At 44.2% G+C, this 14,445-nt stretch overlaps 1 protein-coding gene across 1 annotated transcript in view; it reads left to right on the forward strand.

The window, feature by feature from the left end:
- The window catches only part of SIK3 (SIK family kinase 3), a 241,798-nt gene that overhangs the window by 222,152 nt on the left and 5,201 nt on the right, over nt 1–14,445 (forward strand). Inside the window, 10 exon segments of the mRNA XM_029572295.1 lie at nt 442–589; nt 1,337–1,462; nt 1,833–1,933; nt 2,688–2,794; nt 3,170–3,287; nt 3,289–3,516; nt 4,635–5,470; nt 8,371–8,537; nt 8,905–9,037; nt 9,236–9,396. Coding sequence (XP_029428155.1) covers nt 442–589; nt 1,337–1,462; nt 1,833–1,933; nt 2,688–2,794; nt 3,170–3,287; nt 3,289–3,516; nt 4,635–5,470; nt 8,371–8,537; nt 8,905–9,037; nt 9,236–9,393 — 2,122 coding nt within the window. The 3' untranslated portion in view covers nt 9,394–9,396.

Here is a 14,445-nt window from a genome sequence, read left to right on the forward strand (position 1 = left end):
GGTGCCTGAGTTTGCTTTGAAAACACTCAGGTAATTGGCCGGGTACACGCACCCACATTCACTCGTGTAAAGTTGCACCTCTTCTACAGAGGACAGAATTTCTACACACAGTTTGTTTTTTTTTATAATAAAATCCTAGGCGCATAAGTGCCGACTCCACCCCAACTCTGCCTCCTGGAATGCCTCTTAGTGCGCAGAAGTACCCACGAAACTGGGTCAGTTTTGGCACACCCGTTAAGTTTTATGTGCGTAAATGGCATTGAAAATTAGCTTTTCTTGATTAGCTTCAGTAGCCTGGCTTGTGATCTGGTGTGTCAAGAAAGTAAACATTTCTAGCACCTTCAAGGACAGTAGCCATGGACCATTTTATTAGTGAAACCAAACCAAGACACTGCAGCAGTGTTAAAGTGTTCTCCCTAATTTGTTTTTCTTGTCCTTCAGTACTGTTTACAAGGACTCCAACACGCTGCACCTCCCCACGGAGCGCTTCTCCCCTGTTCGCCGGTTCTCTGACGGTGCAGCCACCATCCAAGCTTTCAAAGCTCACCTGGAGAAGATGGGCAATAGCAGCATCAAACAGCTCCAACAGGTACTGCTGTTCTCCTCCTTGCTCTGTCTTCCCTGTCTTGTCTGTCCTAGCTGCAGGGTCAGTTGCAGGTCCACCAAAAATACTGTTATCCCAAATAAACAAAGAGGTGACCAAATAATTTAAAGAATAAATAGAAACATGTTTTGAGCGGCGGCACTGAAAGATTTTGAGTGGCGTTTAGAACTGACGCCATGATGAAGTCTCTGTGCCACTCATTGGATGAAGGTGGAACTTTGAAGATACGTGCAAGGAAATGAGGTCACACGTCACTTTAAATGAATATTGCAGTTTCAAAGATAAGTTGAAGAGAACAATGCTGTGTGTTTCTTGAATCATGTAGCCCTGAAGAAGTGGTGAAACAAGGGTGCTTGTAGGAGTAGGGTAGCTTTATAGAGTCCTTTTTAACTAAGCTGTTTTGTACTTTTGAAGATTCACATGGATACTGTTTTGTGGGACTGGTTTTACAGCACCAATTGAAGAAGATTTTAGTTCTGATCATCTTTAGAAGGCATTTTTGAGTGGGTTTTTTTTTTTGTGATGTGTAATGATTGTAAATATTTAGTCTTCTGCCTCAAATCAAGTTGTGATTGTGGAGGAGTATGAACCCACCATTTTTTCACCCAAACGTTTTTATATTTAACTTCTGTGGTCACCTCTTTGTTTAGTTGCAGGCTGAACATTTAGTACCCTGAGAGGGGTTTACCTGTGATGATGGCTGATATTGCTGTGCTTTACCGCTCATTGCAGGAGTGCGAACAGCTCCAGAAGATGTACGGTGTGCACATAGACGAGAGGATGCTGGAGCAGACACAACAGCAGCACATATTGTACCAGCAAGAGCATCAGCACCAAATTCTTCATCAGCAAATCCAGGTACTGAGACGAGGGCTTTCTTACGGTGTCCCTGCCTAGGAGGGATGTCGGGCTGAGGAATGGAAAGCACAGCTGAGCTCTCCTGCCACAGATAGTGTTACCGTAAGAAAGCCCTCGTAGAAAGCTGTAGTTCTGGTTTTCTCGGTACCCACTCCCACTGCATTATGGTCTTTTTAATTTTGTTTTTACTAATTGGTACATTTTTTAAATGTAATTCAGTGGCCTCAGGCGATATAAGGCATTGTGCTAACAGCTGTTTATTCATGGTGAGCTGGGAGCACATGGTGTGAAACTCCCTTGACACACGCCCTAGTCCATGGTGCATTGCTTTGCTTAAATACTTCCCTTTCCTTGTTCTTGGCTGCACTAGGATTGTATCAGACCACCTCAGCCTTCTCCACCCCTTCAAGCTCCTTCCATGGGGCAAGCTTGTGAAAACCAGCCAGCTCTCCTCACTCATCAGCTGCAGAGGTAAGAGATGCCACTTGGCACAGAGTGAGTCCTACTTAAGAGTAACACTGTGACCTCCTCCCTCCCCACCAAGAGAAGCTCAAACTTTTTGCAAGAGTCCCGACCATAGAGGTCATAAATCTGGGGCAGAAATCCGCTCAGTACAAGAGGCTTTGCTGGGAGTCACAAGGGGAGGAAATGAGGAATATAATAACAGAAATGGACTGCATTAAATAAGAAACGGGATCCCCCTTCCAGATAGGGTGGGATGTTTAAATCAGGTAAGATTTCTACAAGCCAGAAATGGCTGTCATGAATAACATTTTGTTCTGTCTTGTGATTAAACATAAGGCAAACAAAAGTTTATCTGCAGGAAGTGCCTAGTATGCTGGTCATATCCATTTTCAGTATGTTCATGATCAAATTTAAATAAGATAATTGTTTCAATAGGGAGCTTTCTTTTGTAGGAAGTATTGTCATTCCCCTATTTTTTTTTGACCCCATTCATTTGGTGGTGGTGTCTGAAAAGTTAAACAGCAGTGGAAATCTAGAATGAATAAATGTTTACAGACCTTGGCTGGAACCGAGGAGGCTGAGAGTAGTAGAGAACATGCTAAGGTGGTGTGATGTGATCTTTTTGTGTGAGCATCCCTGACCCTATCTCTAGATAATGGTGGAAGATGTTGCATTTCCAATGGGTCACATAACTGAAAGCGCCTAAGCCTCTTGAAGCATCAGGACTGTGACAATGCCTCATGTGTGTTTCTGTCTTCAGGTTGCGAATACAGCAGTCTAGTCCACCTCCAAATCACCCTAGTAACCATCTCTTCAGACAGCCAAACAGTCCCCCTCCTGTCACCAGTGCAGTGCTGCAGACTCATGGTATGTCCTTCTGATACACTGCATGGCTTCTGCTTCCTGCAGGGTTTTAATCTCTGAAAAACACTGTAGGTGCAACTGACCAGGAAAGCTCTAGAGTGCTTCTTTCCCAGATACTTTACTTAAAGATCTGACTTTTATTTTGAGGAAATGGCTAGCTGACATAGCAGAGACTTTGTGGAAGGATTGCAATTTCCCCATAAACTCAGCTTTGATCAGGTCATGTGCTGTGTGCACAAAGGTTACAGCTATGTTATACATGTATAATCCTACATCTGGTTTTTCTTTCTCTCTGCTTTCATTTCTTGAGTCCTTGGATGCTCTTCCAAGATTTCTCTTATCAAAATTGAATATAAATGACTTTGGTTTACGTTCCAGGTGCTACATCCACGTCCCAGTTTCAAGGCTTACCTTCCCACAACGCAATCTTCCAGCGGTCCAGCAATGGCTCCCCTCCTCCAAACCTTGCACTGCCACACATGAGCATCCACAGCCCAGCAAGTCACCATCCAAGTGCAAGAACCCACTGACATGCTTAGGCGTGGCAGCCTTCTGCAGGGAACCACCGCACAGGGCCTGCCCTCTCAAGCTTGTGGCATGTCCATCAGCCCTTGTGCCAATCAACTCCAGATGCAGCATCGAGCTAACCTGATGGCTTCCCTGCCAGGTTACACCCACAGGCCACTGTCGAAGCAGCTGAGCGCTGACAGTGCAGAGGCACACAGGTAACGTCTGTCCAAGCTCAGAAAAAGGTCTTGAATGTTCCTAAAAGCAGCTGGGAAGAGAGAATCCTTACTCCGTTACAGGAGAGCATTCTGTGGTCAGGAAGGTAAAACGGCTCGGTCATAAAGAAAGTCAATGGCTGAGCCAGAGAATAAAGTAATTGCACAAGATCATGTTCAGACTATGGCAAAGTAAGGATAGAATTCAACTTGCCATCCGGGGAAAGATCGCCATTAATTTGGTTGTGGTTGTGCTGCTCTTTATTCTGCTTAAACATCCATTTGACCTGGTGCCATTGTGCATCTAGCAGCACAACGCCAACAGTAACATCTCTTGAAATTTGTGTTTCTCTGCTAAAAACTTAGAAGGGATTTCTTGAGGTGGTTTTTTACAGGGTAGTGTTGTGACTGTTGGTCTATATCTCTCAGCTCTCCCTCCATATTTTCTTTTGCTGATTGGCTTCTCCAGCGTATCAATCCCTCTGTTAGAAAACCTAATCTTTTGGTTTAGTAAAATAGATTTATTAATCTCTTTAGATATAAATTTATTATTTATATTGATATGTTACCTATTGTATTTTTGTTCTAACTTTATTTTTATTTTACCATTCAAAATTCTATCTTTATTTATTTTATATTTTATTTTGTTAGATTAGAAATATTTGTAAACCGTTTTGATCAAATTTTATTTGTCATAACGGTATTTAAGAAGTTTTAAATAAATAAATAAATAACTGTGCTACTCATTATCAGAGCCCCTTGCAAGCATCACACTGATGCATGTAAAGAGACAGCTATAGAGAGACTCTTCCTCAGAACCCCAGGCAGGTGATGCATGTGGTATCTGTATATGTAATGTAAATAACTGAAGTATTGCAAAGGCTGGCACTTCTCTTCAGTAGTATATGCAGCACTCCAGCCAGCAGTTGTGCCCACTCTGCAGTTTATTCACAATGCCGTGATGCTCTGAGGGAAAGGAGAGACTGTGTAATTCTGCGCCACACATTGTGGTTTGTTTATTCTCCTAAAATGATCACCAGTAGTAACTGATGACATGTTTAGGCTTGAGATCCAGTAGGCACAGCAAAACCTTTTTTTTTTGTTTCTTTTTTTCTTTTCAGCTTGAACACAAGCAGGTTTTCTCCTGCCAACTGTGAGCAGAGTCACTTACACCCTCACCTTTTCCCCGATCAGTCCCGAGCTTCTCCCAGCGGCTACAGCCCATCGGCAGGGGGGGGCTTCCCTCAGACGCAGGCTTTGAGTATCCCCCCACTCAGCCAGTTCTCCAGCTTCTCCCCGAACACGCAGCACGCCTACCCTGCATCAGCACTACAGCAGGCATTGTTGTCTCCGACGCCAGGAGACTACGGCCATCACCAGCAGCAGCAAGTACCACACATGCTTCAAGGACTGCTCTCCCCGCGCCATTCTCTAACGGGGCACGCAGACGTGCGACTCCCCCCCGTGGAATTTGCACAGTTGATGAAGCAGCAGCAGCAGCAGCAAGAGCTGAACAAACTGGTCAGGCAAATGAACCAAGGAGGAGGACACAGTCTCTCCGAATGTCAAAGTTTGTCTGTGCCTTATCAAAACACAGACTCGTACCACCACCATGCCAGCCCCCAGCACCTTTTACAGATTAGGGCACAGGAGTGTATGCAGCAGCAGCAGCAGCAACCAGCAGCTCCCACGCACAGGTATGTACAGCAGCCGCCTCTGATGCACTCGGAGAGCATGGAGGAGGATTGCTGCAATGACGTGGCCCGAGAGGAAGAGTCGGACGCTTCCAGCACTTTGACCAAAGGTTGTCACAAGAGCCCCCGGCTTGTTAAGGCTGGTGGACATGGGGACCCGGGATCTCTTCATGGGAATGTGAATCGCCCACAGGACATGGGCATGCATCACTACCGACAGCAAGGTGCATCCACATTCAGCAGGAATAAGGTGCCCAGTAAAGGTGAGAGATAGTCTCGGCACTGTAAGATAGTAAAATGTGACTGCCTGAGCAGGAGGCATTCCACTATGCATGTAGTGTTTAAGTCTCACCTTTCTGCGATAGGCAATAAGCAGGAGTATGCCAAGGCTTTGTCTGCTCGGTATTATTTTGCAGTCAAATATAAATATAATATGAGGTCCATATTGAGCTGCTTTTGTGGCTCAGCTAGCTAGCTGCACAAACCTATTAGCTAACTTAACCTGAATATTCAGTGGCACAGGCATGCTGCTGAATATGCACAGCTATCCTAAAGTTAGCCGGAGAAGTATATCTAGCTAACTTTAGGATAGGTCTATGGGATGACCGGACTTAGCTGGATAACTTATTCAGCTAATTCAGTTCCTCCTATTTATTTAATTTATTGATTGCCTTAATGTTAAAATAAAAAACAAACAAACAAAAAAAAAAAAAACCACCAACCCAAGGCGATGTACAACTATATAAAAAGTACAATATACAAAATACAATATAACATAAAATAATACATTTCTGTACTAGTCCTCAACAGCCATTATCACACCAGTAATAGTTACTTCTGCTAGGTCTCCACAGTACAAGTTCTTGCACCACTTTCACCACCCTTAATGGGATTAATGAGTAAGCCTTGCTCTGCCCACCACCAGTTATCAGGCTAAGTGGCAGCCACTGATCCCGGGCATATATTCAACTGTTGCCACTTAGCTGGTTAAGTCTAAACTTATCCATCTAAATGGCACTTAATATGGACCTCCGTATGTATGTGTGTGTATATGCAATGGATAGAAAGAAATCCACCGTCGGTACTACAAAGCATCTCTGGTAATTTAAAAACATAAATCTGAAATTATTTTTAAGCACTTTTCTCTGCTGCCTAATTTAGCTTCTGTGTTACAGAGAAATGCAAAAGGGCTCCTTAGTAGATTTTAACAGACAAGAAAACTTGCTCACAGCCAGTGACTGTGTATGTAACTTTCCTGTAGCAGATTGTGACAACTGTAACAAACTGTGGGAGAGAATTACTTTGGTGAAGAGAGCTTTAACTACAGTGTGTTAGAGGCAATTCTGTCCTGTTAAAACTCTGGCTGCTTTATGCTGACTTTCCAGTATGTACCCAGATCAGTCCAGACGCCTGGGTTTTGCATCCCTGCCAGCGGATGGAGAGGGGAAACGTTTTACTGACACCTTACATAACCTACCACAGATCAGTCCAGAGACCTGCCCGTTGAGGGGGGAGAGTCAGCCGCTCGTTCTGATGGTTCGTTTCTAATGGAGAGTTGTTGCTGGTTCTCCACACTGTTTGTTTACCTTAGTTTCTGGGACAGAGATTCCAGTTGATTACAACGTAACCATCCTCCTGTTCATTGTGGGGGGGTGGTAGAGTTTTTGCTGTAAAGGTTTTTAGTGAGTGTATCATCTTGGTTTGGATACAAGTCAATACTGAGGGACTGCAGGTGGCACACTAGGTTATGTAGCAGTATCAGTAAAACTTTCTCTGTCTCCATCTGCTGGCAGGGAGGTAAAACCCAGGAGTCTGGACTGATCTGTGGTACTACAGGAACGAAAATTAGCAGGTAAGAACCAATTTTCCTTTCCAAGCCAGCTAAAAGTAATCCAGGAGTTGGGAACCTGTCTCACAGCCATTGACACAGGGTCATTGGTGACTATCTGACTCCGCTGCTTTTTGAGCTGTGTTCTGTATCTGGAAGCTGATAAGGTGTCAACCTGATGTTTTCTTAGAAAGTGTCTGAGGCCTTCCTGGCCTGGAAGCTATATTCAGTTAGCACCTTTTGACCCACTAGTTTGCCATCTGGATATGTATGTGGTTAAAAGTCCATCCTATATCTTCCCTGTTGCTTTGACTTGAGAATGTTGGACTTTGTAAAGCTGCCAAGTACTCATGTTTCTGCTCAGAGCAGTTTCAAAGGGCACACAATGATTTCTTTGCACTGCTTGTCTTTGGAGATTGCTTTTTGATGAGCTGTGTTTGCTTTGTAAAGGTAATTTGTCAGTGGCAAATGCTATGAGTTCTTGAAATCTTACTCAGCAGGGTGTCTTTTGGTAAGAGGGTTGGGGGTGGTGTAATGCGAAGGGCTGTTTTCCTGTGACGGGAAAGTTATGCAGCCTTTTCTGCACCGTGCACCCGAATCAGTACCACTAGCTAGAGTCTTGTCATGTTGTAAACTGTTGTGATCTTCGTTTGGACAACGGTATATAAAATGGCTTATTTATTTATTGCTTTTGTATGCTGTCATTCTGGGATCAATCATAACGGTTTACTAGAAATAAAATAATAAAATCAGTAAAATCATAACTTAAATTAAAATATCAATTTACCTGTTCTGACCTTTTTTTCTGTTACTCCTTGGCTACCTTTTTTTGTGACTAGTGTAGTTAGTTTCTTAAATTGTTGCACTTTTTTGGTTTAAGCATGTGCCCTTTTATTCTCGACAGACCCTCTGATAATTTTACTTTGCAGGGTCCGCTCTGAGTCCATGGCTACATTCAGCTTACTATGTGTCACCATGATACCTTCAAGGAATATTGATGAGGGCCAGTACAGCTATTCCCAAATGCATTTCTGTTTCTGGTGTTGGGAATGGGTAGTCAGAAGAAGCTTTAAACACAAGCGGTATCTTAATGACAATTTATATGAAGTGGATTTTTGTACATAGCATTTTAAAATGACGTTTGGAGGAGCTATGGGCGCAAGGGTTATTGATACATTATTAAGGAAAACCTGCACTCTGATCAAAGCTTTTTTTTCCCCCCCATAATGGTTATATCATCTTGAGGTGTGATTATACAAAGCTGTTTCCTTGGAAAACACGTTCAGATTTTCTGCCTGTTTTCTGAAGAATCCTATTATGTTTTGTCTTTGCAAGAGTCCATTAACACAGGAGTATGCCTGGACAGAGGCACCCCAGGACAGGCGATGGAGATGCCTGATCACAATGGAGTCTGCTACTCTCCCAGAGCATCCTCTGGTGACCACTCCAGGCCAAGGACTCTGCAGCGTCACCATACTATCCAGACCAGCGATGATGCTTATGTATGTTTCCTTTCCCCTTGCATGGCTAGGATCAATCAATAAAACTGTATGAGTATCGGGAGACTGAGTTTATCCTGACGTATTGAACCACTAGCTGGCCAGTTTGCTTATGAATGTCCTGAAGTGCCTGACAGTTGGGCTGGGAGGGCAGAAAGTTGGTGCATGTAAAAGTGAAGTCTGTGCACATTCCTGGGCTATTTGTAGTGTTCTCCACGTCACTTGGATAAAAATAACATTTTACTGAGCATGCTGTCATTTATTTAAACATTAAGCCAGATTAAAGGAAAAAAATATTTCAAGTGGAAGTGAGTCAAGCAACTGTGCATAAAAAAAAACTGGTTCTCTTTCTCTGTTCTTGGTGCTTCAGGTTCAGCTGGATAATCTGGCCGGAATGAGTTTAATGGCTGGTAAGGCTCTAAGCTCTGCTCGGATGTCAGATGCGGTTCTCAGCCAGTCCTCGCTCATGGCAAGCCAGCAGTTGCATGACGGAGAACAGGAGGGTAAGGCTCTGCTCCCTGCACTCTAGTCTGCCAGTCAGAGGTCGCATGCTTTGTGTTGAACCACAACCACTCATGCTAGTTTTGTACAAGTTCTGTTGGATTGAACTGTAAAGTCCGATTACAGAAGCCTTCCATTCACAAAAACTACTCAGAATAATTCCTGCATCTCTGCTTTCTGTTTTGTTTGTTTTTTTACAGACTGTGAAGAGAACCCAGATGGCCAGGAGCACCCAGACCTGGATGATGGCAGCCAGCATTTAAATAATTCTTGTTATCCATCTACATGTATTGCAGACATCCTGCTGAGTTACAAGCATGCAGATTTACCCTTTGGCATGGAGCAGGCTGGAGTGTAGGGAGTAAGTATGCAGAAATCCTTCCAGTGAGACAGAGGATGCCTTTTGGGGTGCCCCAATTGTGTTCAGTAAAACAAACTGCCCAGAGGATCCAGAAGAAACGCAGAGGCCTCTTGACTCTGGCTTGCGAGTGAATTGTATGATATGAGCCTAACGAGTCCTCAGGGTGCCCCAGCCCATTCTGAGCTTTTTATTCCCATATACAGGCAAAGCTGTATAAAAATAAAATCATGATAAAGCACTAAAATTTGTCTATCTTGAGCAGGGCATGTGTCAGGGGGGCCATGGTGCGATGCTCAGATGCTTATCAAGAGAGGGATGTATATTACATTGCTTAGGTTACTGGTTCTCCAGTTTGCAGTGCTCCATTGATTGACTTTCTGCTGGGATCTGTAAAAATTAGCATTTAAAAAAGAAAAGGGTGTGATCTGTTATTTGGGTCAGAAGCAGTTTTAAGGGGCAAGTTCAAATGCTGTCTAGTACAACACTTGCCTGAACTGAGGCAGCTGATGTTTGGAGAAGTGGCAGTGGCAGCGGCAGCAGCCAGTGGGCATCTCAGCAAGGTGAAGAACTTGGTGCTAGCTGGCTGATGGGGAGGGCTGCCCATGGGGGCAGGTGGATAAAGGAATATTTGCTCCATCTGGGGAGCCCTTTGACTTAAGGGACATTTCGGCTCGGCTAACTGTCAGGTCGATACAGTACAGTGCGCTCCGGCGGAGAGCACTGTTAACCCGCGTTTGGACGCGCTAGCTTTACCCCTTATTCAGTAAGGGGTAATAGCGCATCGAAAACGCACGTCCAACCCCCCCGAAACTAATAGCGCCCGCAACATGCAAATGCATGTCGATGGCCCTATTAGTTATTCCCGCGCGATTCAGTAAGTAAAATGTGCAGCCAAGCCGCACATTTTACTTTCGAAATTAGCGCCTACCCAAAGGTAGGCGTTAATTTTCTGCCGGCACCTGGAAAGTGCACAGAAAAGCAGGAAAAACTGCTTTTCTGTACACCCTCCTACTTAATATCTTGGCGATATTAAGTTGGAGGTCCCAAAAGTTAAAAAAAAAAAAAAATTTTAAATTGGCTCGCAGGTTGAAAAACGGACGTTCAATTTTGCCGGCGTCTGGTTTCCGAACCCATGGCTGTCAGCGGGTTTGAGAACCGACGCTGGCAAAATTGAGCATCTGCTGTCAAACTTGCTGACAGCCGCCTCTCCTGTCAAAAAAGAGGTGCTAGGGATGCGCTAGTATCCCTAGCGCCTCTTTTTACCGCGGGCCCTAATTTGAATATTTTTTCTTACTGAATCGCGCGCACAGGAGAGTGGCCTGTGCACGCGCTGGGAGAGCAGGCGCTCTCCCGCGAATTTTACTGTATCGGCCTGTATGTAACTGAACCTTGCATCAGAGAGAAAGCTGCCTGGATGAAGCAGGCACTCTTTCACCCTTTGCACCGGGGATAAAGTATGAAGGGAGCCTGCATCTTCAAGTCAGATGCAAAGCATTGATAAGGAAGGCAAAGAGAGAATTTGAAAAGAAGCTTGCTGTGGAAGCAAAAACTCATAATAAAAACTTTTTCGGGTACATTGGGAGGTAAAAAGTCTGCGAGGGAATCAGTTGGCCCATTAGATGATCAAGGGGTAAAAGGGGAACAGGGATTACAAAGCCATAGCTGAGAGACTAAATGAATTCTTTGCTTCTGTAGTCACTGAGGAAGATGTAAGAGATATACGAGTATGCATGCCAGAAATATTCAAAGGTGATGGATTCAAGGGAACTGAAATAAATCTCAGTGAACCTGGAAGACTAAAGAGTAGCAAATCACCAGAGTGCTGAAAACTTAAAAATTAAATTACGGACCTGTTGCTGGTAATCTGTAAATTATCATTGATCCAGGAAACTACAGACCAGTGAGTCTGATGTCTGTGCCAGGCAAAATGGAGTAACTATCATGAACAAAATTGCTGAACATATAAATATCCATGGTTTAATGGGACAAAGCCAGCATGGATTTAGCCAAGGGAAGTCTTGCCTCACAAATTTTCTAATTTTCTATATTTTTTGAGAGCATAAATAAACATGTGGATAAAGGTGAGCCAGTTGATATAGTATATCTAGATTTCCAGAAAGCATTTGACAAAGTCTCTCACGAGAGACTTCTTAGGAAATAAAAAAGTCATAGTATGGGGGGCAGTGTCTTATTGTGGATTGCCAACTGGTTAAAAAATAGAAAGCAGAGAGTAGGGCTAAATGGTAAATGTTCCCAATGGAAAAAGGTGAATAGTGGAGTGCCCCAGGGATCTGTTTTGCGACCACTGCTTTTAAATATATTTATAAATGACCTGGAAATGGGAACAAGTGAGGTGATCAAATTTGCCAATGACACAAAATTGTTCAAGAGGATTGTGAGAAATTGCAAGAGGACCTTGCAAAACTGGGAAAATGGACATGCAAATGAAATTTAATGTGGACAAGTGCAAAGTGATACACATAGGGAAGAGTTACCCAAATTATAGCTATAAAATGCAAGGTTCCACATTAGGAGTCACCATTCAAGAAAGGATCTAGATATCATTGTTGTTAATACATTGAAATCTTCTGCTCACTGTGCAGCAACAGCCAAGAAAGCAAATAGAATGCTAGGGATTATTAGGAAAGGACTGGAGAATAAAGCAGAGAATATCATCATGCCTCCATGGTGTGACCTCATCTTGAGTATTGTGTGCCATTCTGGTCACCACATCTCAAAAAAGATTTAGCAGAATTTGAAAAGGTACAGAGAAGGGCAACCACAATGATAAAGGGTTTGGAATGAGTTCCCTATGAGGAAAGACTAAAGAGGTTAGGACTCTTCAGCTTGGAGAAGAAACGGCTGAGGGGAGATATGATAAAGGTCTATAAAATAATGAGTAGAGCAGAATGACTATCATTAGTCAGTTGTTTTACTTTTTCATAAAGTACAAAGACTAGGGGCACATAATGAAGTTACTAAGTTGTACATTTGAAAATATTTATTTTACTCAATTAGTAATTAAGCTCTGGAATTCATTGCTGGAGGATCTGGTGAAAACTGATAGTGTAGCTGCATTTAAAAAAGGTTTGGACAAGTTCCTAGAGAAGACGTCCATAAACCATTATTAAGGTAGACTTGGGGATATCCATTGCTTTTATCCCTGGGATAGGCAGCATGGAATATATCTACCCTTTGGGATTCTTGTGACCTGGTTTGGCCACTGTTGGAAACAGGATACTGGCTTGATGGACCTTTGGGCTATACCCAGTATGGTAAATCTTATGTTCAAAGGGAATGTCCGACCTCTCTCACAAGCATCATCTTTGAAAGGGAATATCTTTTCCCAGATGGGCAGCATTTAACTAGGCTTTAGGGCCAGTTTGTTCTATGTGCCCAAGCCCCAAATCTATTCAGTACCAAGCAATGTCTCTAGCTGCATGTATGCTTTATATGTTTGTGTTTGTATGAGTTAAACATTTGGACCCGATATTGGAGGTTGTGATCTCTATTGGACCAAGCAAAGGACATTTTATTTGGATATTATTGTAGCGTGTGTTGGGATCTTGTTTGAATGAAAAACTGTTCATAAATCCAGATTATTAATAACAATAATAACATTTCTCACAGGACAAGCAGGATGGTAGTCCTCACATATGGGTGATATCACAGGATAGAGCCCAGTCACGGAACACTTTTGTCAAAGTTTCTAGAACTTTGACTGGCACCTACTGGGCATGCCCAGAATGGCACTAAACCTGCAGCCGGCAGGGGTCCCCCTTCAGTCTTCTTTATTCCGCGCAGCAGTAGCCATGTGGGTTAAGGAGCTCCACAGAGATTCCTGTCAGGAATTTTCCTCATGGAATTACTAAAAACTTTCATACCCCACAGGGGTCCCTCTTTCGAATTTTTGACTCCGCAGTACTCCGGTAAGTTTTTTTTACCCGTTCTCGGTCGATTCCCGTCAAGTTTGGCCCTTGCGGCCTACTGGCTGTCGACTGCACTGCGGCTCAATTTTTCAAAGGCCATGGCGTCAGGGTTCCGTCCGTGCCCAGACTGTACTCGCACCATGTACATAACAGACCCTCATAAGTCTGTGTAATATGTCTCAGGTGCGAGCTTGATGTCCTGACTTGCACCAAATGGGCCTTAATGACACCAAAAGGTCGCAAGGCCAGAATGGAGAAAATGGAACTTCTCTTCCGTTCTCAAACTCCGACGCCTTCTATTGCATTGACGTCTTCTGAACCGGCACCATCCACTTTGCGCCAGTATTGGCCACTGGCCAGTGACCGTCCGGCATCAACGACTTCTCGGCCTTTGACTACCTCTACTCCCCTTCAGGACCTAGAGGATTGTAGAGAGAAACATCGACACCGGAAGTCTCGGCCCATCGATGAAGGAAAATGGAGAGGTCCTGAAGTATTGGAAACCACACTTGGCAAGGCCAGTGAGGTGCTATCAGGATCATGCTTCCCTTGTCCTGATGTAACTTCACGAGAGTCTTCGAGAGAAGCGGAAGTGGAGGGAATGCATATAGGAGACCAGTTGCCCATGAGAGGGAGAACGCATCTCTTGGCTGAGAGTGTTGGCTGCGAGTGAGAGAGCAAAAGTTCTTTACTTTGTGGTTTTGAGATGACGTAAAGAGGTCTATGTGAGGATAACTCCAATGTTGGAATATTGAGTCCTCCACTGTGGGGTCGAGGGACCACTCGTGCGGTTGAAAGGCGCGACTCAGTTTGTCTGCTAACACATTGTCCACTCCCGGCAAGTAGGTGGCCCTGAGGTACATCGAATGGGAGAGGGCCTCCGCCCATATCTGCGCAGCTTCCTGACACAGTAGGTAGGAGCCCGTCCAAGCCACCATCGAAGAAACCCCGTCCAGAAAAGGCATCGACCCTTTCTGCGACCGGGTCACCGAGGCAACCCTCACCCGGATGGGTGAGGGTTGCCTCGGTCCCTCCGGCTATGCCTCTGCCTCCTTCTTCCCTTCCGGAGTCGGGGCTGCTTCCTCCAGGTCTCCGTGAAGAACTGGACCGATGGTTCAGG

The sequence above is a fragment of the Rhinatrema bivittatum genome, chromosome 12 (assembly GCF_901001135.1).
Source record: "Rhinatrema bivittatum chromosome 12, aRhiBiv1.1, whole genome shotgun sequence".
In the NCBI taxonomy this organism is placed as follows: Eukaryota; Metazoa; Chordata; class Amphibia; order Gymnophiona; family Rhinatrematidae; genus Rhinatrema; species Rhinatrema bivittatum.